The sequence below is a fragment of the Rissa tridactyla genome, chromosome 3, assembly GCF_028500815.1.
Source record: "Rissa tridactyla isolate bRisTri1 chromosome 3, bRisTri1.patW.cur.20221130, whole genome shotgun sequence".
Lineage (NCBI taxonomy): Eukaryota > Metazoa > Chordata > Aves > Charadriiformes > Laridae > Rissa > Rissa tridactyla.
In genome coordinates, this window is record NC_071468.1 from 2,222,838 (window position 1) to 2,247,536 (window position 24,699).

The 24,699-nt window shown below is 52.5% G+C and overlaps 1 protein-coding gene across 6 annotated transcripts in view; it reads right to left on the bottom strand.

Moving 5' to 3' along the window:
• BCL11A (BCL11 transcription factor A) overlaps positions 1 to 24,699 on the bottom strand; it is a 151,269-nt gene that overhangs the window by 59,818 nt on the left and 66,752 nt on the right. For 4 of the 6 annotated variants that reach the window (XM_054196207.1, XM_054196205.1, XM_054196208.1 and 1 more), the window contains exon 4: positions 10,121 to 10,450. In XM_054196207.1, coding sequence (XP_054052182.1) covers positions 10,121 to 10,349 — 229 coding nt within the window. In that variant the 5' untranslated portion in view covers positions 10,350 to 10,450. Of the gene's footprint in view, positions 1 to 10,120; positions 10,451 to 16,360; positions 16,750 to 24,699 lie in introns of those variants that run through there. The other 2 variants (XM_054196209.1, XM_054196203.1) reach the window with 1 other exon arrangement.

Consider the following 24,699-nt stretch of genomic DNA (forward strand, 5'->3'; position numbering starts at 1 on the left):
CAACGCCGGGTGACAAATTAATTGCTGCGAATTTGGGGGTGAAGGGAGGGAGCGAGGGGGGCATTTTTATTTTTCCGTTTTATATTTCCCTGCCTGCTAAAGCAATTAGGCGAGCCATGAAAGCAAAATTAAACTCCTTACTTCCTAAGGAGCGAGGAACCGTAATGTGTGTTTATTTTACAAAGGTAATAGTCGGAGTAATAGTAGTAGTAGTAGTAATAATAGTAATAATAATATCCACAACAACAATAATAACACCACTGAAGGCAGCGCTCTTCTTCAAGCCTTTGTTGTTCAGCAGCAATCCCATTGTTTATTTAGGCAGAGGTTTTTCTATCTGAAGCTGCGATCAAATTGTAGGTGTAATTGTTCGGCGCTCGCGCAAAGCAGGGGGAGGATGGAAGCGGGGAAAGTCCTTGGGCTTTGACTGACCAAAGCTCCCCAGCTCTCCTCTCCCAGCCTCCCTGTCTGAGCTACCTCGGGCGCAAGGCACGGGGGGCGGCTGGAGCTGGGCCCCCCCCGTACCCGTCGGGCCGGGAAGAGCGGTGGGGGTTTGTTATCGGCAACCTGTTCGGGTGGGAAAAGTTGCAGCAGGATTTGCAGCAGGCAAGCGGGGAAAGGCCCCCGGGGAGAGCCGCGAGAAGCACTGCGGTCCACTGTCTGCGCACCCAGAATTCAGCAGCAGCTTTTTTTCTTTTTTTTTTTTATTTTTTTTCTCTCTTTTTTTTTTTTTTTGGCAGCCGATTTGCTCCAAGTGTTTTGTTTCAGGAAACGGTGCGTATTTTTCTTTGTGCATTTTGTGGATTCCCTACAACCGCTCCTGACAGCTGTTGATCCAGTCAAAGGAGCGTGTTATTAAAAAGCCTCCGACACCCCCAGCGCTGAAAAACAGGCACCTTTGGATGGAGCAGAGGATTCGAACCCAGGACAAGATGGAAATCAAACCTCTGGGAAGAGGATGCACATCCAGCCCGGGCTGCAGGGGGGCCCAGGGGGCTCCAGCCCCTCTTTGTGGTGACTCTATTTTCTTTGTTTCGACCAGACCCAGATACTAAAAAAGTATGAAAAGCAAAGCAAAACGATCCCAAGTATAAAAATTAAATGTTTGCTAATACTTGGAAAAATTACATCCCCAGCAGGCCGGCACTAACGTGCTTCAAACAATTGTGCGGTGCCCCACACTTCATTTTCTTTCCTTCCTTACTAGCCAACTGTGCAGAGGAAGAACACCTATGCAAAACCAGGAGGGAAAGGAGTGGATGTTTTCATTTTGCTTTAGATCAAAGGAAAACAAGAACGCAAACTGTGGCATACTGAATACTTTTTTTTTTTTTTCCTTTCCCCCCCCCCACCGCTGTCATTCACGCTAGGCTATCGAAGTTTTTATACAATTCCCCAGCCCGGCTGCATATTAAGCTGGCTGCGTACAGCCTTATTATAGCGCGGTGGCGAGGAAAACATTAATATTCCTGTGTTGCATCTGACAGGACATTTACATGCGCCCATCTGAGCTCACACCTGAGAGCTGCTCCGAGGTACAGTAGCTGTGCTCCCATTGTAAAGGCAAATGAAGAACACAAATTCCCTGCTGGGATGGGGGCTGACCTCCCCACACCCCGCACCGCAAACCTTTCCCTCGCCAACCCCAGGCGGTGCCACCTCCGAATGAAGAATGAGCCGGGGAGCAGCCACCAAGTTGCCCGTCCTGGCGGAGGAAGAGCGAAAAGCCGCGCTGGAAGACGTTAAAGATGCGCGGCGAGTGCTGCTGGCCAGTAAAGGTTGGGAAACAAACTGGCTGAATCCCGCGCGGGATGCGTCGCATACTGAACCTGATTAGAAAAGATGGGGCGGTGAGGCGGGGGCGGGGGGGAGATGTTTACGGGCTCCAAAATGGGTTTGGCATTAACACAGGAGGGTGCGAGCGATGCGAGCGCTTGGTCTGCCCATCCACGAGGGTCCGCAGTCACCGGTCCGGCTCCCGCCAAGCATTTAAGCACGCGGGCGATGTTCGGTCCCCGTCCGGCGGGGCAAAGCGCACCCAGGACGGGGGGGGGCCCTAAAGCGCAAACCCTGTTTCACGTAAATTCATTACCGAATGGAAAAGAGCTCGTCGCTCATCCCAACCGCTCGGGCGGTTCGTGGGTCCGTTAAAGTGCCTCTTCTTTTTTTAAAAGTCTGCCATAAATCGCAGCAACCCACGTACTGGTACCAACCCCCGTGGGCCCAAACCTGCCACGTTACCGGGAGCTGGGGCTGCTGCCTTTGTACAAAGTGAGATTTAAAAAGTTCATTAGCCCAGGGGGTGAAAAAAACTTAAAAAAAAAAACAAAAAACAAACAACCAAAAAACCCACAAACAACCCAATGGTTAATTTCGGGGCCATGCCACCAGTATGAATATCGGTTTTAATGTATTAAAATACACGAGCTCGGCATATTTTATGAACTTGTGGCAACATCCCAGAAGCTGACACAGAAAACGCAGCCCTCCCGTTCGGAAGCTGCGGGCAGGCACCTGCCAGGCCGAGCCGGCGACCTCCTCGGGCTCGCCACGCCGCCGGCAGCACCGCGACCCCCACGGAGTCGCAACCGGCAGGAAAGGTAACGAGAGAGCCTCGGCGACTAGCTAAAAAGAACAAAAAAAAAACAAAAAAAAAGAAAGGAAAAAAAAAAAACCCACCCACCCACGTGGCAACGTGCCAGGCCGTGTCCGGCTTGATGCTAAACGCCTTTTATTGCACTGAACTGGTACTCCTGGACATAAAAACAGACCGAAGCTCGAAGGGAATTTTGTCCAAAAAATTTCCGTAATGAGGATGCACGCAAGGCAAACAACTGGAGGCTGAGCTGCCGTTGCCCGACACTGCCTCGCGAGCCTCTTTAATCGTCTTTATTATTTGAATGAAATAAGAAAGAGCTCGCGGGCTGAGGGTTGCATATACAGAACGGGGTGATGCTAATAGGCCTCTTCCTCTTTAAAAGAGGCATTACCAAATTATGGGAATGTTTAGGGAAGACTTTATTTCTCCCACCGGGCTAATTAGAAGGCGTTTAATTTTACTCCCTGCCTCAGTTTCCACCATCCCGGCATCCGTTGTTGGGACTCGGCTGCAGGGAGCCCCACGTTGTACCGCGCGCGTGTTATTTTCAAAGCTTTGGGCACGTGATGCCAACGCGCACCTTTTCGGATCTGTGCGAAGCTTAACGCGCGCCGGGCTGACGCCTCTTCAACCGCGCGCCTTTCGGATGCGGCGATGCTTCGGCCCGCCGGCGAGCTCCACCATTCCGTGCCCCGTACGACAGGGGCGAGAACGCAAAACTCATTTCTCGCCCTCTACAGCAGAAGGATCTGCTTTGCAGGAAACGAAAAAAAATTTTAAAAAAAAAAAAAAAACAAACAAACCCCAAGCAGGAAGATTCAGGGCACTGCCACACTCCGACGCTCCCCCCCGGCGTCGGGGGATCACGCCGCGGCAGGGGAAAACTTTCTACCCTGCTTCTGTGCTTCAAGTGAACTCGTATTTGTGTTTCCAATAAAGAGCCATTTTTACGTTAGCTGCCTGTAACAGCAGGGAACAGGAAAACCAACGCAATCTTTACCTCGTACGAAGGATGATACTGGTGTCACGTGCTTGCTCCTTCAAAAAACGTTATTTATACGAGGCAACGGGGAAAGCCGAGAAACTGTTGCCTCTGCCCTGCGTCCCCGCGCGAGCGGCGTTAGAGCAACTTTTTGATCCCCCACATTTTTTACATTTCCCCCCACCACCACCACCCCGAGAAGTAAATTTCCCAGCCGCGCAGGCCACCGCCTTTAATTAAGCTTTCAAAAGTCTTCTGACAATGCCAACAATTGCAAGACACTTCTGGAGCTCAATCATGCAATCATCGTGACACTTCTATTTACAATTTGTCTTAGAAAGAGTTTCTCTGACATTGTACTTTGACAAAACAGCCAAGCCGCCGGTTCACAACCTTTCTCTGCCTTATTTACAAATACAGCTTGTACGCGGGGCTCCGAACCTCGGGCGCGGGAGCCTTTGGGGAGCACCCGCACGATTTTTCCTGCCTGCGACTGTTTTACCCAACCTGTGTTCCCCGCTCCTTTCTCTGGGGAAAGCAGGCGGAATTCCCCTACAAAATATTCACGCGTTCCTTCCCTCCCCCCCCTCTACCCCCCCAGCTTTTTTTTTTTTTTTTTTTCTTTTTAAGCTTTCATCTTATTGTCCAGACGCAATGCTAACTGTTCAGTGCAGACGGCGATGATTTTTTTTTTGTCTCCGGAACAAAACAAAATAATAAGGAATCGCAATTTACAACCTACAGAATTATAATGGCAACTACTAATAACAGCCCAAGAAAATTTCCGTGGCGTAATGACTACTCAAAGACATCACCTCCTGAGAACTGTAATAACCAAATGTACTTGATCTAAAATTTAGTAGCAAATTACGTCCACCTTCCCCCGACTACTGCAGACGGAGGTTTTTCTTACGTTATTTTTCCTCGCATTTTATTTGAATGCCACGAGCAGCTTGAGAAGAAAGGATTCGGGCAGTAAAAATGACCTCCCCTCCTCCTCCCCTCTTGGTACCGTAAATACGGCATCTGCAGATACACGCTTGGCATTATAACGGGGAATACGCAGCAGCGCTCCAAAGTGTCCCTCCAACTGAATCCAAGTAACATTGAAGATCCTTCCTCACCCAAAAAACAACCTTGCGTTAATTCCCTCGGATTTATGCCTTCGACAAACAAACCGCTAAAACCTGACACCGGCAGAGGATAAATATTTCTTCAGCCTTTTCAATAAGTGAACAGCAATTTTACATTCACTGATCTCTAGATACTTCAGTTAATATTTCCCCCTATTGTGAAATACGAGAGCGGATAACGAAAGCCCGGCCGTAGCACTCACTGCAAATCACGGGCTGCCGGTATCTGGTGGTGAGGCTTTGACATACATATTGATGAAAGCTGCCTCATTGGACCCACACAACATATCCTATTAATTTTCCGTTAAATTTATGACATTTCAGCCATAGCGCTGGATCAGCATCACTCAAAATTTTATAGCAAGTCAAAGCCGGGCGCGGGCAGACACCCCCGCGGCAGAGACAGGTACGCATGCCTGCACCTATATGGATCTGGCGGCTACGGCACAGGTCGCGCACGCACATACACGCTCTTGTCATCATCCCCGTCTCCGGAAAACGCTGAGGATAAAGAGCAGCCTATCCACGGTTAAAACAGACATCATTTCTCCCCGCATTTGAATGACTCGCTGCCTCCTTCCCTGTCTCCAGATGAGCCGATCCTTAACCATTACTTATCCTGGGATGATCTTTTGCTGTAACACACCAACTTGCCGGATACAAAACTGCAGACAGGGCACATACTGCCTGCGGGGCTAACCTATAGCTCCTCTGTACCCACAGTAACCTATAGCACCTCTGTACCCACAGCTAACATATAGCACCTCTGTACCCACAGCTAACCCATAGCTCCTCTGTACCCACAGTAACCTATAGCACCTCTGTACCCACAGTAACCTATAGCTCCTCTGTACCCACAGTAACCTATAGCACCTCTGTACCCAGAGATAACCTATAGCACCTCTGTACCCACAGTAACCTATAGCACCTCTGTACCCACAGCTAACCCATAGCACCTCTGTACCCAGAGATAACCTATAGCACCTCTGTACCCACAGTAACCCATAGCACCTCTGTACCCACAGCTAACCCATAGCACCTCTGTACCCACAGTAACCTATAGCACCTCTGTACCCACATTTAACCTATAGCACCTCTGTACCCACAGTAACCTATAGCACCTCTGTACCCACAGCTAACCCATAGCACCTCTGTACCCACAGTAACCTATAGCACCTCTGTACCCACAGTAACCCATAGCACCTCTGTACCCACAGCTAACCCATAGCTCCTCTATACCCACAGTAACCTATAGCTCCTCTGTACCCACAGTAACCTATAGCACCTCTGTACCCACAGCTAACCCATAGCTCCTCTGTACCCACAGTAACCTATAGCTCCTCTGTACCCAGAGATAACCTATAGCACCTCTGTACCCACAGTAACCTATAGCACCTCTGTACCCAGAGATAACCCATAGCACCTCTGTACCCACAGTAACCTATAGCACCTCTGTACCCACAGTAACCCATAGCACCTCTGTACCCACAGTAACCTATAGCTCCTCTGTACCCACAGTAACCTATAGCACCTCTGTACCCACAGTAACCCATAGCACCTCTGTACCCACAGTAACCTATAGCTCCTCTGTACCCACAGTAACCTATAGCTCCTCTATACCCACAGTAACCTATAGCACCTCTGTACCCACAGTAACCTATAGCTTCTCTGTACCCACAGTAACCTATAGCACCTCTGTACCCACAGCTAACCCATAGCACATCTGTACCCACAGCTAACCCATAGCACCTCTGTACCCACAGTAACCTATAGCACCTCTGTACCCAGAGATAACCCATAGCACCTCTGTACCCACAGTAACCTATAGCACCTCTGTACCCACAGCTAACCCATAGCTCCTCTGTACCCACAGTAACCTATAGCTCCTCTGTACCCACAGTAACCTATAGCACCTCTGTACCCACAGCTAACCCATAGCTCCTCTATACCCACAGTAACCTATAGCACCTCTATACCCACAGTAACCCATAGCACCTCTGTACCCACAGTAACCTATAGCACCTCTGTACCCACAGTAACCCATAGCACCTCTGTACCCACAGCTAACATATAGCTCCTCTGTACCCACAGCTAACCCATAGCACCTCTGTACCCACAGTAACCTATAGCACCTCTGTACCCACAGTAACCCATAGCACCTCTGTACCCACAGCTAACCTATAGCACCTCTGTACCCACAGTAACCTATAGCACCTCTGTACCCACAGTAACCTATAGCTCCTCTGTACCCACAGCTAACCCATAGCACCTCTGTACCCACAGTAACCTATAGCACCTCTGTACCCACAGCTAACATATAGCTCCTCTGTACCCACAGCTAACCCATAGCACCTCTGTACCCACAGTAACCTATAGCTCCTCTGTACCCACAGTAACCTATAGCACCTCTGTACCCAGAGATAACCTATAGCACCTCTGTACCCACAGTAACCTATAGCACCTCTGTACCCAGAGCCAACTCGTAACACCTCCTTCAGCCCAACAACTAACCGGGGACATTTTCACATCGCTATTAAATACCTATTTTCTGGTCTTTTACCAGAAAAGAACCGGTTCACTCAACTCCTGTATATTTTTCCAAAGGCAGCCTCTGTCCTTTTTTCTTTTTTTTTTTTTTTCCTTAATTACACACTCGTATCTTTTTGCATTTTGCATCCTTGCACAGAAATCAGATAAAAAACGTCAGAATTCCAAGAGCCTGAGGTTCACTGCAAGGGCCTTCCCAGAAACCTGAACTCCACAGCTCATTCCAAGACCCTCGCTGGTAATTTTACTGCCGGACCCCACAAACACCTGGGCACGGGTTACTCCAGCTACCGCCACACCTCTTTGGGATATGAGGGACATAAACTCATCCGCGTGAGACCCTGATGCTCCTTCCACCCCTCCCGCAGCCCGGCCACACTTCCCAACACAGGGAATAACCAGAGGACCCCAGCGCCCATCGGCTCCATCCCGGCCGGGGAGGTGCAGAAGACCTGTGCCCTTGGATCCCCCGTCGGCGGGCACGGCCGGGCACCACCGGGCAGAAAACTGGAGGTGGGAGATGGGAGGACAACTGCAGGTGGGTCTCTGCTCACAGCAGCGCTCGTGGCTCGCACCACGGACCCCAGCCCGGCCCACCTACAGCAGAGGCCACCCCTACGTGAAAGGGCAAGCAGCACCAGGCCCCTGCCGATGCCTCCTTACCCGCTGCCCTCCGCTCACCCAACCACTCAAAGTTGGTTAAAACCACAGCCTTTTCCGAATTAACGGCCCCGTGACATCGCGCGAGGCCAAACCCTGCTGGCTCCGCGTCTCCCGTGCCCAACGCGGGCCAAAGCAAAACCCTCAGCTGAGGAGATTCCCCCCGCGCAGAACTCCCCGGCGGGGCCGTTCCTCCGCCTGAGGGACCTCTCTGGGACCACGGGGAGGGGAGCGGGTCTAATTCTTGCTTGACAGATGCTGTGTTTTGTCTTTTCAGCAGAGCGGCGCCGTACGTAAATACAGCGTTACATCATACCGCCGCTCCTCCATATTTGGTGATTTAGTATGGCTCCGGAGCTCGGAAGACTACAAATCCCTTCCGCCAGGCTCCCGCTTCATTAATCATGCCCTACGCTTCTGCTCGTTTGCCGTCAGATCGCAGGCAGCACATGGAAATGGGCACTGCCCTCGACCACTCTGGGGAAAAAAAAAAAAAAAACAAAACGAAACAAAACAAAACAAAAACCACCTTTAACGTCCGTGGCTGGGAAGGGCAATATGCGGAATTATTAGCATTTGCGGCAGGGCAATACGCGGAATTTTGAGCCTCTTTCAAAACACAGCTTAGCAGTAGCTGAGCCTCCGTTTCCTCTTAAACGTACGTACATGGATTCAAAGTAATACCTCTCGCTCTGCAGAAGCAGCATACGTCCCTTCACATCACATATGCATGCGTACGCACACAGCTTTGCATAAATATATACGTGTGCGCAGACGGACACACGCGCACCGATACGTATTTGCTGCCACCGCAAAACCTTCAAAACTCCCGTCTCCCCAGCGCGATGTGCCGGCTGGTTTGGAGGCCAGGGAGGCTGCGGGAGCATCGCGCTGAACCCCCCCAACCCCTACTGCCCCAGAACGGCTTAACTCTGCGGCCACAGCCAGCCCCGGACAAGCTCCGGCACATGGCACGAGGATGTTCTGCGCCACCGACAACCCCCAGCGGTCCCGCGGGCTCCCCCAAGAGAGGGGCCGGCAGCCCCGCGTCCCAGACATCGCTGGGATTGGGGTTTGAAACCGGTTCAGGCATTTTCCGCGCCGATACGCTGCGGTCTCGCCTTTTCCGACCAGCAGCACTGGCACGGTTTGGAGCGATTTGCAACACTCGCTGCAAAGGGGTAGTGCTCTTGTTTACTAGCGAGGATTTTAAAAGCCTCGTTACACTCCCAGGGCTCTGGGATTTTCTTTCACACGGCACGCTCTGGTTTTTTTTAACCTCATTTGTGAAGATATCTGCACGGCGAGTGGCTTTCCGGTTTAAGAAAAAAAAAAAAAAAAAAAAAAAGACAAAAAAATTTATGCTAAGAAATGGAATTATTTACCCTTTTTTAAAAAAATTACATTTCGTATTGTTTGTTGCACAGAACAGAACTCTGCCTCGGACATTTGTACGGCTGACATGTGGCTGTGTAAACCGCAAACAAAATCAAGATACATCTGTCAAAACCACATCAGAGACAAGAGAGAGCACAGCGAAGCATTTATCATTTGGCTGAGGAGGCAGGCTGCAGAGAGCGGCCTTTCCTGTCAAACCAACCTTTTGAAATTTCCAACATGCCCTTAAACTTTTCGAATAAGCATGTCTGTGCGCTTCAGCGACTGCCCTCTCTACTCTGGCCTGGCCAGTCGAAAATGGCATCTTAAAGTCAAGGTCGGTGGTGTCACTTTGCCATGGGGCTGTGTTTAATTACAGTCCATACGCTGACAGCCAATATGGAACCAAGGCTGGCTGATGCTCCGTTAACTCTTTCCCCCCTGACTTTGCCAAAGACTCGAAAGCTCCTCGCTGTACGGCGCGGCAGGCCCTGAAATCTCCTCCTGCAGCGCTACGGCAGGCGAGACACCGGGAGACGGTGACTACAATGCAGGCAAATCACGAGAGCAGCCTCGAACAATACCGTCGGAAATACCGGCCGGCACAGCACGGCACGTGCCTGTTGATCCTGCCTCCGCGCAGGCACCGGGAAATACCGCTCGTGCGCTCGCTGCTAACCGAAAGGCAGGGCATTTAACACGTCGGCCGTCGCGACAGAGCAGAACAGAGAGACAGACACGGCGGTTCGCGACTGCGAACGCGCTACGTTGCCACTGAAACGGAAATAAACTCGCAAACACTTCTCCTTGCTTTTAATTTACCTGCTATATGTTCCTGTTTAGGGCAAATTCCTCTAGATGACGTTGATAAACAATCGTCATCCTCTGGCGTAACCTGGATGCCAACCTCCACAGGATTGGATGCTTTTTTCAGCTCACTTGGTGAGGGTGAAGGTGGCTTATCCACAGCCTTCTCTAAGCAGAGACTGCCATTGCATTGTTTCCGTTTGTGCTCAATAAAAATAAGAATGTCCCCCAACGGGAAGTTCATCTGACACTGGCCACAAGTGAGGAGGTCGTGGTCCCCTTCCGGAGCTCCCAATGTGCCATGTTCAGGTTCGTCATCAGTGAGAATGGCTTCAAGTGGTTCGGCTGCAGTTTGAGAAACAAAAGGAGAATCATTAGAGCTCTCGGGGAAAAGGCACCGGGCGCAGGGAGGGGGCGAGGAACGCGCCGAGCCCCCTCTTCATGAATATTACACCCTGCTCCCCCCCAGCCAAGCCCATGCAACCCGGCCACGGGCACGGCAGCCAGGAGACGAATTCATCGGTTACAGGCAGAGGGGTTTTTGCAGAAGCAGCTGTAGCGTGCGGAACTCGGGGAGCCGGCCCTGCGACCGCCTCCGTGCTCCCGCGTGAGGACACATTTCTGACTCCATCGAACCGCTCGGTGGTAAAATTAATTGAACGGTCTTGAAAGAATGCACAGCAAAACTCTCGTGGTACTACCAAGAGAAGCGAACGTGGTGTTTTATTGCCAGATGTATTATTTATGTATATGAATTCAAGGCTAAAAGCACTGCACACGCTCTCTCTCACACACACGCGGGTGTGTATTTTCCACCAGCCAGACCTACTTTCTAAAATTCCCCAAGTCTGAACTACGCGGGTGCGGGCAAAAGGTGTTTGGACGTACAGATATTGCATATTCCCTATACGGGCCGTGTGTGTGTGTGTGTGTGTAAAGGAAACGAGAGGGAGAGCCAGACGGCGTTGGCTGCACAGGCGGCACGTACAGCCCTTACAGCGCACGTGCACACCTATACGTGTGTATCCGTGTCACCGTCCCTATCAAGCCCGTTTGCAGCTCCCAATTTAAAAAAAATGCGAAAAGGCCGGGAGAGTTACTGGAGGGCGAGGGAGGGGACGAGACAAATACATAAATATATAAATGGCAGAAAGCGAAATGATATAAAGCGAGTGCAGCAGCAACGCCTGTGGGGCTGGGGGTGGGGGGGGGGGAGTACCTCTCACTTTTCAGCTGCTCCTCGGGATTCAAATAAATATCAAATCCACTACCAATTCCACCCAGAGATATTAGCTAGATGGGCTATTTCTCAGTACTTAAGGAAACCAGGCCATCAGTCATTTTTCCTTTTATCATCCCGAAATAAAGGAACGCCTAAATTATCTTGAACGTGTTAGCACTGGTGGCCCTCAGCACCTAAAAATCAGCGTGGCCAAGCGACTGCCACATTTCCTCGCAGCAGTGAGAAGTGCCTGCTTTAAACTCAAAATACCTCGCCTAATGTTGTCAAAGTTGACAAATTTCCTGAATGAGCTCCAAAAAGCTTCATTATGAGGCTATTTCTGCTCGCGGAATTGTCAGTGGATGCTCTAACGAGGCAGACGCGGCTCTCTTTTCTGTTTGCCTTTTTTATTTTTTTTTTTTTTTTTAATTATTTTGGTTAAGTTTGCAGAGAAATACCTTGGCAATCTGTGTGGCAGTCTCCATCACTACTGCCTTTCACGAGAAACAAAAAAAGAAATCCCAGCAGCGTGTCGGTATTCCTCTACCTGCGCCATAGAGCAGCGAGCAGGAGGAGAGGGTACTAGACACACAACCCACCCCAAAACACTGCCAGGTACCGCAGGCGAGACGGAATGCAACTCCTAAACAGTTAATCAGCCTGACCTTCTTTAGCTGGCTGCCAATTTCACATTTAATGAACTTAAAGCCACAGAGAATCAAAAAATAGATTTTAATTTGACTGCGCGATATTGGAACTGATTTTGATAAAGTGCAAAAATCCAGTGAACTCAGGTTAAATTTATTTCAACCCTACCTAGGCTGAATATTGAGGAGGAAGATCTGGAGTAGCTCCCAGTTGTGCTGCGTAAAATAATATTGAAAGAGCACACTACCTCGCCGTACCTCAGCTCCAACTAGGACACCGGGATCCAAGTCCATCATTTCTTGCCTCTAGTACTACTTCTAATTTAACGTAAGGTCAACCACAGGAATATGAAGGTTACGTTCGCATTAATAAAAACAATGTCTTAATCGCTGGGGTTTTCTGCTAAACTTACAGACCGACGAGATAAGAGGCACAACGTGCATTTCACACGCTCCTCGGGAAGCCGGGAGAGGAGCAGGGTGTTTCTGCGGGATCGCTGGGCATGGCCGGGTTTTTTTTTCCTCCCCAGCCCTTCCTCGCGCTCGGACCGAGGGAGCAAAATTATTGCAGGACTAATTCCACCAGTAGCTCTCTGCACGCCGCAGACAAAGGTATTTTGCGAAGCTAACTTCTAGCTCACCAACTCCCCGCAGCAAAAGACACAGAACGCCCCGTATTCCCCTCACAACTGGCTTAGTGAGGAGCTCTGCATAATCATTACTCAATTATAATATTTTCCCGCGGCCTGATTCCTTTCTGACGCTGTCAGTATTATTTAGCAGGGGAAGGTAACCCGCTGCTTCGACACCAGACAGTTAAAAGTAGCGCTAAACAAAAATAGACTTTGCCGAAGTCTGTACCGACTGGGCTGATTTACAATCAAAACCAGGAAATGAAGTGGTAATTCAGAGGTTGCTGATTACACCTCCACATTTCACCTAATTAATTTTATAGGAGGCAAAGTTCTTGAAAATAACAAGATGATCAAATGTACAGATATAAAACCTGTAACCTCAACATTTTCTATGCTCTTAACGTAAATTATTGCTAATTAACAAGAATTATATACTAATGTATGAAATACGGCTGGCACCGTGTTCACTGCAAAACGCTTGGCTCCTGATGGAGGCAGAGGCAGCAAAAATATCTTTTTATTATTACTGCTACTTTTAAAACAAAATACAAAATATCGGGCTTACGAAGAAAACGCCAAAACACAATTCACCTGGCCTGGCCACCGATCTGCGGGATGCGCCTTTTAATTCTGGGGCAATCAAAATTCCCTGCCTGGGTCCCTAATCATCCGTCCCTATTTTTCATGCAAATTGCCCTTCCACCAACATGTCTTTTTCAGCTTACCCCCCCTCCTTCGCCCTCCTACCTCCCCCCTTCTTCCCCGTTCCCAGTCACCAAAAACAACCGCACCGTCTCTCCGGGATGGATTTTGGAGTGTCGGGAGAAAGGAGGTACCGGAGGGGGGGGGATGGATGGGGGGGGAAATGGATGGCGGGGGCGGGCGGGGGGGAAGAATGCCACGGCACGGTGCGGGGAAATGCCCCGGCCGCGCATCCGCGCTGCCGGGGCATTTCCCCGCACCGTGCCGTGGGAAAGGATGGAAAAGGGCTGTTTAATCCCCAAGTTTGTGCCCTGGGATCGTGCGGTGGAAATGAAAAGGGGGGGGGGGGGGGGGAAGGACTTGGAGGGGTACAATGGAAACACGTTATGGGGGGGTGGAGGGAAACCCGGGGAGGAGGAAGGCGAGCATCACCCGCTGCCTCCCGGAGCAAGCAAACTCCGCGCAAAATTAAGAACAAAGAAGAAGAAGGGGGGCGGGGGGGGGGGGGGGGGGGGGAATGGGGGGGGGATTGGATGGAGGGGAGGGAGCCGGCCAGGTTCAAGTTCGCGGGGCTGCCCGGTTGTTTGATCTCGCTGTGCCTCCTAGCGACCGAAACGGGCAGGCAGCCCGCCCGACCCGGCTCCGGCACCGCATCCCCCCGGCCCTCCGCTCCCCCAGCCCGGCCTCCCTTCCTCCCCCCCCCACCCCCCCTTTCCTTCCCTCCCTCCCCATCCCCGGGGCGGCTCTCCACGGAAGGGACCCCCCCAACCCCCCCCCACACCCCTCCCCGGGCCCGTCCCAGCCGCCGCTCCCGCCCCACACGTGCGGAAACTCCGCGGGTATCTCAGCCAAAAGGAGCCGCGGGGATCCCGCCCGTCTCCGCTTCCCTCAACCACCACCTCCCGGGGGCGAGTCGGAGTTCCCCCCCGCCACACTCCACCGTGATCCCCTTTTCCCCGCATCCCACTCCCGGGGCCGCCCGGGCATCCCGGTGCGGGGAAAGGACACCCCCTCCCCCCCCGCTCCGCCGTACTCTATTTCGGGAGGGGGGTTGCACTTCCATAAGCCTCCCACGGATGTTGCAGCCCCTACCCCAACGCAATTCAAATTAAAAAAAAAAATAAAATAAAAGCCCCGAGAAGCGGCAGGCAAAGAGGGAAAAGCCGAGGGGGGAGAGAGGGGCTGAGCCCCCGACACACCCCCACCGGGTTTTAGGGCAAACTTCGGGCAGCGGCTGCCTGCGCAGAGCCGGGTTTGGGGCTGAGGGGCTCCATGTGCGAACCTGGAGCTGGAAACGGCTGGAAACGTCCGTGCAGCCGCGGGGGAAGAGAGAAATCGCAGCGTAAAGTTTTGGGCTGGAGGCTTTTTTTTTTTTTTCCTGGGTTTTGGGGTTGGGGTTTTTTGGGGGTTTTTTTGGTTTGTTTTTTTTTTTTTTTTTTTTTTTTTACGAAGGGAAGAGGGAGCCGGGGACGGTTGGCTGGAAGAAATCGCCCTGGGTTTTCTGCCATCCCTGGGAGGGAACAAAACCCGCCGGGAGTAATGGGGGGAAAGAGAAAGAAAGAAATAAAGAAAAAGAAAAGAAGGGAGGGGGAGGAAAGGAGCGAAGCATGCAGCATTTCCCCTTCCCCCCTCCCCAGCTCACCCCGAGGAAAAGGGGATTTTTATTTATATTTTTTTCTCTCCCTTCCTTCCCACCCCCCTCGCCCCAAACCTTTCCAGCTCGAGTTGCCTTTTGTTGTGCAAAGAGCGCTCCCGCTTATCTCGCATCGAGCCCTGGTGTGTGCGGCGGCGGCGGGCGGGCGGGCGGGAGGGAGGGAAGGAAGGAGGGAAGGAGGCAGCCGGAGAGTTTTTGTTGCGAACGGTGTGGTGGGGGCTCGGGGTTCGTTTGGGTTGCTTTTTTTCCTCCTTCTCTCTCTCTCTCTCTCTCTCTCTCTCCCGGGGAGAGCGGGTTTGGTTCGGGGTTTGAACCGCGGCGGCGAGCAAGGGCCGTTCGCGGGTGTGAGGGTGCGAGTGTGTACGAGCGTGTGTTGTGTGTGTTGTGCGTGTGTGTGTGTGTGTGTGTGTGTGCTCAGCCCGGGCTCGCTCTCGCCTGTGTTTGTTGGCAGGAGGCTCCCCGCACACGCGGTGCTTGTAAACATTCAGACACGAGATTTTTCCCAATCAAAATCCACTTCCACTTTTTTTTTTTTTTTTTTTTTGAAAATCTTCCAAAAAATAGTAAGCGAGCGGGAGAAGGCGAAGCTGTTGGGCGAGGAGAGGGGAATCCCTCCCGGCTCTTCGGCTCGGCTCCCGCTGCCGGCCCCCCCCCCCCTCACCCCCCCCCCCGCACTCCCGCCCCAGCCCGAGCCGGAGCGGCGGCGGGGCGAGGTCGGGGCGGCGGAGCCCCGCACGCCGCCGGCCCGGGGCGGCGGGGGTCGGCGGGACGGCCACCCCGCGGCGGAAACAAAAGGGAGGGAAGGCGGCCCCGGCTCGGCTCGGCTCGGCTCTCCCCCTCCCCTCCCGCCTCCCCCGAGAGGGTGCCGTGGGGCGGGCGAGGCGAAGGGGCGAGCCCGCCCGGTAGCCGAGGGGCTCCGGTCGCCGAGAGGCTCCGGCCGCCGGACTTTTTCTCCCCGCTCCGCTCGTCCGCAGCTCGCTCCCGCCCGGCCAAGGTGTCCGGCGTCCAGCCCGCCGCTCCCGCAGGAATTTCTTTCCACTTTCGGGCGGTTCTGCCCCCGCGGCAGCCCCGCACCTTTCCCGGCTCTTGCCGCCAAAGAGCGGGAGGAGCGGGGAGCGGAGCGGGGGCAGGGGGAGTGCGCGCCGGCGGGCGGGGGGCACGGGCAGAAAGAGAAGAAAAGTCATCAAGGTGATTAAATTAGAGAGGGAGAAATTAACCGGAATGCTGATAATCCCGAGCAGGCGTTGAGTTCTTTTTTTTTTTTTTTTTTTCCCCCGACTCGCTCACTCGCTCTCACTTTTCTTTTCTTTTTTTTTTTTTCCCTCTGCTCTCGCTCAAATTAAAAATTAAATCCGTGAAGGGGAAATTAAATAAATTGCTCTCCGGGTTACTTACGTGAAAATTCCCGTTTGCTTAAGTGCTGGGGTTTGCCTTGCTTGCGGCGCGACATGGTGGGTTGGTGGCTTCGGTGGCTTGTGAGTCGCTCGGTTCACATCGGGAGAGACGGGTTAGAGAGGAAGGAGACTCCAGAGAAAATATCTTCATCAATGTCTTTTGACATCCAAAATAAATTAGAAATAATACAAAGATGGCGCAGGGAAGATGAATTGTGGGATAGCAGTCATGGCTTTTTTTTTTTTTTTTTGTGCAAGGGGAAAAAAAAAAAAGAGAGAGAGAGAGGGAGAGAGAGGGAGAGAGAGAAGGAGAGAGAGAGAGAGATGAAAAAAATGGCAAAAGCCCCCCTGAGCTGCAAGTTCAAGTGCGGACGTGACGTCCCTGCGAACTTGAACGTCAGGAGCCTGGATGGACAGAGACATACAAAACATGGGCAGGGCAAGCCGGGGAGAGGGGAGGAGGGAAGGCGAAGGCAACACCAATGGACACTCATCAGGGGCTGGACATGAAAAAGAGAGCAGGACAAGCCAATGGACAGTGATGGCAGGGGGGAGAGGGGAGGGGGCGCGGCGGGAGGGGGTGCACCGGCCGCCCGGCGCACGCTGCCGGAGGGAGCCCGGGGGGCCGGGGGCGGAGGGGGCGGCGGCCGGAGCCGCCGGTGGCGGCGGGGGAGCGGGTGCGGGAGGGGAGCCGGGAGAGGGGCGAGGAGGGGGGAACGAAACACGCACGGGCGGAGAGAGAAGGGAGGAAAGGGAGAGGGAGAAAGCCGGCAGGCAGGCAGGCAGCGGCAGCGCACCCCCGCTGGAAAAGCCAATGCATCAGTGAAGCCAAGGCCGGGCGGGGGAGGGGGGGGAGTGCTGCGGGGCAGGCTGGCCTCGGGAGGTGCCGAGGAGGTGGGAAAGCTGGGGGAAGCCAGGTAGGACCGGAGACCACCCAAAAAGCTGGGGGGGGGGGAGGCCATCCGGCTGCCGGCTTCCCCGCTTCCCCCCCCCCCCCCGGCTCCCCCCCTACCCGAAGCCGCGGAGTCCCCTCCTCCCGGGAGCTGCGGCCCGTCCCCGGGGGGAGCCGGGGGAGCGGGGCCGGGGGGCTCGGCCCGGCCCGCGGCAAACTTCGGCGGGGAGCGGCGGGCCTTGCCCCGGGGCCGGCCGGGGGAGAAGCCAGCGGAGTTTGGGGAGCGAAGAAGCGGCCAGGGCACGGGAGGAGAAGCCGCAGGAGCGGAGCGGGGCGGGGGGAAGAGGAGGGCGGCGGGACCCCGCAGCTTTCCGCGCGGGCTTCTCTCGCACGCCAGCCCGGAGCCCCCCCCCCCCCCTCCCCCGGTGGCGCTCCGAGCCCTGCCCGCAGCGACAGTCTCTTAACGAAAGCGAAACGCGGGGCTGCCGGCGGCGGGCTGGCACCGGGCGGAGCGGGGGGGAGCACCGAGGAGCGGCTGGAGTTGGGAGGATGCGGCAGCGGCGGCTGGAACTTCGCCGTTAAACACCGGGAGAGAGGCAGAGGCTGCCGGCGCGGGGAGGGATGAGGTTGCGGTAGAAATAAGCTCCGGAGGCGAACGGGCGTCGGGGAGCAAAGTGCGGCGGGGAAAGGAGTGCGAAGGGGGATAACCGTGCCCGGGACGGAGGCGGAGAGACCGAGCGGCGGGCGGCCCCGCGGGAGGAGAGAGCGGGACGGGAGGCGCGGGGGGGACGGAGGGGCTGCCCGCCGCCGTCAGGGAGATCGGAAGGCGCGGAGCTGCCGCCGCCCGGGGGAGCGGGGGAACGGGGACCTGTTGGCGGGGCGAGCCCCGGCGTGGGACGGTTCCGGCGTCCCGCCCGCAGCCCCGCCGGACACCGAGAGGGGCCAGCGCGGCCGTGCCCCTCACCGCGGCACCCGGGGATGCGCCCGCTGGCTGCCGGCGGGGGGGGATATGGCAGTGCTGGGTGACTTTCCGGGGGGAGCCAGCCGCAGGTGACAATAGCTCCTGGCTTTGGGGCTCACGCCGCCGTCCAGGGCTGGCTGCCGTACCCGGGCGTACGTACCTTCCTGTGCGGAACGTATATATATAAACAGGCGTGTGTGTGTGTGTGTGTGTACCGGGGAGATAGATATTTATGTATGGGGCTTGATTTATATCTAATAGCACGTATAAAGCTTTTCAAGGTGGCTGCAATGTAAAAAGTAATGACTTTATTACCCCTGAAAGGTTCTGCGGTTCACAGTTAACAGTCCTCTGAATTACAATTCATTACACAGTTGCGCGCTCTCTGAAGCCAACCTGCATCAGGATACCTATCTGTGGTTATTCCCGATAAATAACAGGCAAAATTTCATTGATTTGCTTTAAAAAATCATAGCAAATTAAGCCCTTAGTTACAACTAAATCTGGTTTATTATCGTACCGTGTTCGAGATTCCAGAGGTGACTTCCCAGACCGCATCTTAAAACCTACAGTCAGGAGCTAATTTTACAGATGCTTTCATGAATGGCAGCGAGGATGTTCCTACCATTAGCGTGCCCTTAATTCCAGCACCGTAAAACGCCTCGAATTAAATGGAAACTCGCTGCCTTAAAAACAATATTTCATCCTGGCTGGATAATTATTAATGTTAGCATTTGATCGCAATGCTGCTGTGCTCCCCCCGTCCCGTTCCACCCCCCCCCGTCCCCGTCCCCCCCCAGCGCTTCGCATTGTCATGTGATTGGAGGGAGATAACAAACCTCAAGAAAGAAAAGGAGTCAGAAGACATTTTTAACACGGCATAACCGCAGATTAATAATGCAGGTGGGTTTGTATTTTATTGTATTTTTAGGGGAAGGGAACGAGGCTGTTTAACGAGCAGTCGTGGACACAAAGTAACTATATTTACAATCCTTGATGTGGCTTTCGGTGGGTAATAAATTATGACAATATTAAAATTATTTTCTGGCAGCCCAGTTAACTGCGTTGGGGACCGTAAAGCCCTTACTGATTCCATTTATGCCTTGTAATTACGGTCCACGGGCTCTCTCTAAACCCTTTGGTGTATATTGTGTGTAAACTTTTAGCTAATAGACCTTTTTTGAATGGAGGGACTTTTCTCGGTACTTCCTGCAGTATATATTCTGTCTCTGATCTCTGTATTTAATGGCCAAGTCCTGGTTTATGCTTTATAATGTGTTGACAAGTTTTCTAACAGACTTTCTGAAATAATGCACATATATTCACGTCGGTTAGAAACTCCACAGTATTTTTAGAGTCGAGTAGATCTATATCCTAATGCACTGAGAGGGAGTGTAAATCATAGAGGATTTCATAGCCCTTTCAGTAGTTTTCTGTATGAAGTATGAGCAGCGTGGCCTCCAGACGTAACCTTTTAGAAAAAAAGACAGTGCTTTTATTTTATGGTGTAAAGTGCTTTTAGCTTCAGGGCTCTGAACGTGAATGTGGTCAACAAACAGCTCTTGCGAGGGAGTTTGCTACAGCCTCAGCCCCAGCGCCGGGGCGCTGCCTTCGCCACGGGGAGCTTGCCGGGGCCACCTCCGGCCGCAGGATCGGGATAACCACCCCCCGGACCCCCCCTTCCCCCCCCCCCCCCGAGACACGTTAACCCCAGAAACGCCGCTCCGCGCCCCGCCGGCTCCCCCCCGCCAGCCTCCGGGTGTCCGGACCCCGCGGGGAATGCGGGGGTTGGATGGCCCCCCGGCGCTGGCGGAGAGGCTGGCGACGGCAGCCCCACGGGGACCGTCCCCGGCTTGTCCGGGGTGGAGGGGGGGGTGAGCGCCCTCCTGAGCTCGCCCCGGTGGCTAAGGCAGGGCCACGGCGCATAACCCCGGGCGAGAGCAGTTCGGGAGAGCCGTGGGAGCAAGGGCAATGCCCCCCGCCCTCACCCCACTGCACCCCACACCCTGTCTCTCCTGCATCGTCCCCTCTAGTCCCTGCTTCCAGCACAGCCGCCACCACAGCACCTCTGCAACACATGGAGAGAGCATCTTTATCCTTCTCCGTACCTGTAACACGGTGCTGTCACTCCGCTTAGTTAGACTAATGAATCTAGTGAACGCAGTGGGTAAAAACAGTCAGAAATGCTCAAATAGTGACTGCTAACACCTAGAAATGCTGATAGGTGGGAAGGGTGGGTGAAAACAAACCCAGGCCGGCACTGAGGATCCACGCAAACTTGTGTCTCACCTTCTCTTCCTCCACAACCTTCCTCTGCCTAAGCCGCGGAGGATGTCCCTCAATCCTGCTGCAGCAGTTTGAGCCGCCGTCACCCCCAGCCATCTTATCGGCTCCTCTTGGGCTACAGGCTCCCAGCCCCAGAGCAAAGTCAGCCGGAGGAAATGTGACCCCACATCTTCCCTGTGTGCAAGCCAAGTCCGAGGTATGCCCTGAAACCAGGGCCACGGTGGTTTTCAGGCTGCCTACAAGGGGAGACCAACCTTGGGGAAGGGGCTGCCTCGCTAGCTGAGCCACCATCCCACCTCAATCCATCCCAAAGCCCTGAGACTCCAGCTAATGCCCTGGAGCAGCTGAGGGCAGAGGTGGGCACCTATCCCATTCTGCCGTCCCGGGGCAGGGGCAGTAACCTGCCCAGGTGAGAACATTTACACTGTAAAAATTAGTTTAACATTTAAATCTGCCAAAATGTATCTGTCCCTCTTCTCACGCCTCCTCTCTCTGAAAAATAATGGGATCCTCCCTCCATTCATGCTTGTGGGGTGCTTAGAGGTTGCTGTATAAAAGGACATAAAACTGCCTAAAATTGGTAAGCGTGGCCTTCCTCCATCTCACAGGCAGGTACGGGGAGGATCGGGACCAGAGGCGCAAAGGAGCGTGACATAGTTCATACCGTGTTCTGCTGTCCCTGCCTATCTGCTCATTTAGTGACAGACTTGGCAGTGGGTGAGGTTCAGCAACTTCGGTGGGCAAATGTTCCTGCTTCGAAGCTCCAACTGTCAGTCATTCCGAGCAGGAATCTCACTTGCCAGCTCGGTACAGAACATTAGGACCAAATACACATTCCAAAATCCTGCCAGTTCTCCGGCGCTGGGCTGCATTATATAGCGGCAGATCGCACAGGGTGCTTTCCGACACCGTCTCGATAGTCTCAATCAGGCGCAGGCAACGTGGGTGGAACTCTTATCATACCAGGCTGACTCCCCGTGAATGAGCAGAGGACTTGCACGTTCTAGAAATAGTATATGCATTAGTATTCCCGCATGAGAAACTTCGGCACGCTGCTTTCCTTTTTTTCTTTTTTTTTTTTTTCCCTTCCCTTTTTAATAAAGGCTCAAAATAAACTCTGATTCTGCAAGCGCTTACTAGCAAGCACAGCAGCGAGTCCGTGCAGGATCACAAACATCTGAGCGCCAGGTGACAGCAAGATTTCGTTATCGGCTTGCCCTAGGCAGGACCCAGAATAAAACCCTGAACTTGGGGAGACTTTTTTTCCATGGGTTCCAGCAAGGTCTGGGATTTCAGCCTGCCTCTGCTTGCGCAGCACCTAGCCCAATGGAGCCCTGAACCTTGACTGGACTTTCTGGGGATGACTATAAAATAAATGGCACAAAGCGCACAGGAAACAGACTTTCCAATGGCAAAACCCCTCCTTTAGAAGCACACAAACAGTTTTGCTTGTGCGTGGGCAGGCAGAGGACGGCACTAGTAAATGCCCATAAAATCTCATTTTTAATCAAATGTTTGATTTCAGCCAAAGCGGTTTTATTTTGTACTGCTCTAGTACTTAAGCTATTTGTTGTTTTTGTATGGTTAATATTTATATATCTTTTTATAAGTAAACATGTAACATGCCCCTGACAGTTTCTATCCTAGGTTTCAAGCCAACATCATTTAAACTATGTGCATTTAAAACCTCCCAGAACTTGACCTATAATGCAAATCCATACAGTCTTAATTATAGCAGCACCAGCAGCCACCGCACGAGTGAAATAGTTGAGCTTTCGTTCCTAAAGAGGCACAGTAGTTAAGGTCTGTCAGCGCTCCTGTTACAATCCCCATCTTGAAGAGGTTATAACTTGGGCTGTGTAAATTTGATTGAGCTGAAACTTGGGACTCAAACTGTCAGTCCATATAGGGAATTATCTTATGAATAATTGGCTAACCCGTTGCTTGATTCACAGACCTTTACAAAACGATTTTTAATGGGTTTTAATGTTTTTTTCTTTTACTGACATCTAGGGTATGAATTTGGTACTTCTAGCTCTTCTGAAGCTCCGTACTGAACAGCTTCTATATAGGTACTCAAGTTAAAGATAAAGCTCCCCAGAGGAGTTGACGGGGCACACCACACTTCCCTGTCTGCGTGTGCCCATACACCGACAAGAGACCATCAACAAGAAATGGCACTTAAATCTATCTCAAAAGAGAGTCCTAAATGCGTTAAGGTAGAGAGAACAGAAATGCCTCAAACAGGAGGGGGCTAAAGCTGGTGGCACGTGTCTGCTTTGTACACCAGCCGCATCGCGATGCGCTGCCAGTGGCACATCTCGCAGGCCCCGTTAAACCAAGCATCATGCCGGGAAGGGAAGGCACTCGCTGAACCCCCAGTCCAACATACAGCTCTGGCACCTTACAGTGCTGCATGGCTCAACTCGGTCACCTATAGATGCAGCGAGGATAGCTAGGGACAGGAAAACATCTGGCAGAGCACTGGTCACTGTAATCTTTGCTAACAGTTTCTTGGATTCTTTTCACCTTCTTGGGCTTTTTCTTCCTCCAAAACTGTGTGGGAGCGAGACCCACGCGGCGGCACTTTGAAAGGAATGAGCTGGTTGACTTTCAACGTTGAGTGTAAGCTTAAGTATCCCTGTGTTTTACAAATAATTTTACTGAGTATTGCTCCCCGTAACACCTTTCACTAGTTTTAAACTTTGGTTTATCAGAGATAGTTTTTATCACTACAAATCACGCTAAACCGGAGTGCGCATGGTTGGTTAAGGTGGGGACTTGGAATTTTTCTTGACTTTAACAGAAAACAATGACAAGCTCAGGGCTAGAAAGATGAACCACAGGCCATGATCAAACAGATTGCTCTCAGAGCCAGACCCCACGAAGTTTCCCTGCCCACCTCACCAGTTGGTTACGGAGCAGGGACACCACGCTGCACGCCTGAACTCGTCAGCAGCGTCTCCCTCGGTTTCAGGAAGTTTTGACCAAGCCAGGCTGTGGCATCGGGCTCCCTCGCTGCAGGTTTATTGTGCGCGGGTCAGTCTGAAACAAAGCACGATGAGAAGCCAGACCCTCCTCGTCAAGATGTCCCGTGCATCCAAACCCCCCATTCATCAGGGCTACTCTGTCTGGCCTCACAGGAACTGCTGATGGCACAAGCGGAGAGAAGTTGCTCCTATGAGTCCCTGCTGAGATCCCAAGTCATTTACCCAAGCAGGTCGCTATCTCCAAGCCTATGAGCAGCAGGAAGACAGGTCACTGACACAAACACCTTTTTTGGTCCATTTTCTGACTTTAGCTGCTAGGTTTGGGGAGATCCCTAGCTAGGACAAGGTAAAGAACTACAGCCACAGGAAGACAGCACCCACCAGCAGGGAGGAAGAGATGAGCAAGCTGCATGGATAGCAAAGGCTAAGCCAGGCTCCCAGCCCTGCAGGGGCAAACTCTTGGTGAGGTTCAAACCGGGAACAAACAGCGTGTAACCACGAGGTTTAAAATAGCAGCATGTGCAACAACGGCACAGTCACGCTTCATCTCCAAAATTCATCAGTGAAGGGCAGGAGAGCTAGACAGACTTGGTCTGATTCTGACCAAATAAAATATGGGGGGTGGCTACTCATCCTTTAGCACAGCAGTTGTCTCTGAACAAGATCTTCTTGGGATCATAAGGGGAAGCTTTTCACACTTCTGTGTGAGATTAAATCCAAGGGCCTCAAACTCTCCCTATGAGGAAATCTGGAAAGCCCCACTCTGGATGTGGCAGGCAGGAAAAGGAGGAATTGCAAACATTTTGTCTTGAAAAATAAACCCAACTACACCTCAAACGTATTAAAACAAAAAAAAAAAGTGGGATAACAAAAAAAATTCACTAATCTGAGAAACCCAACATCAGCGACCAAAAAGAAGTTAGTTCCATTGAGAAATTAGCTTTGCTACGCAGGGTGAGAAAAGATTTTAGTTGTTTTCTTGTATGCTGCCAAATATAGTCCCTTCTTCCTAGCACACTTGGCGTGACGGACAACAGAGAAAGACAGTGCAATAAAAAAGGATTTTCTTCCTCTAACTCTGCTCGCTATATCCCCTACCAGAGGAATCCACTTGGCCTTGGGTACTGCGAAAATCTTAACCACGTATTTATCTTTGAGCACATCAGCTGTACTTACATGCTTAAAGTAGGCATGGACTCAAGCATGCTGTT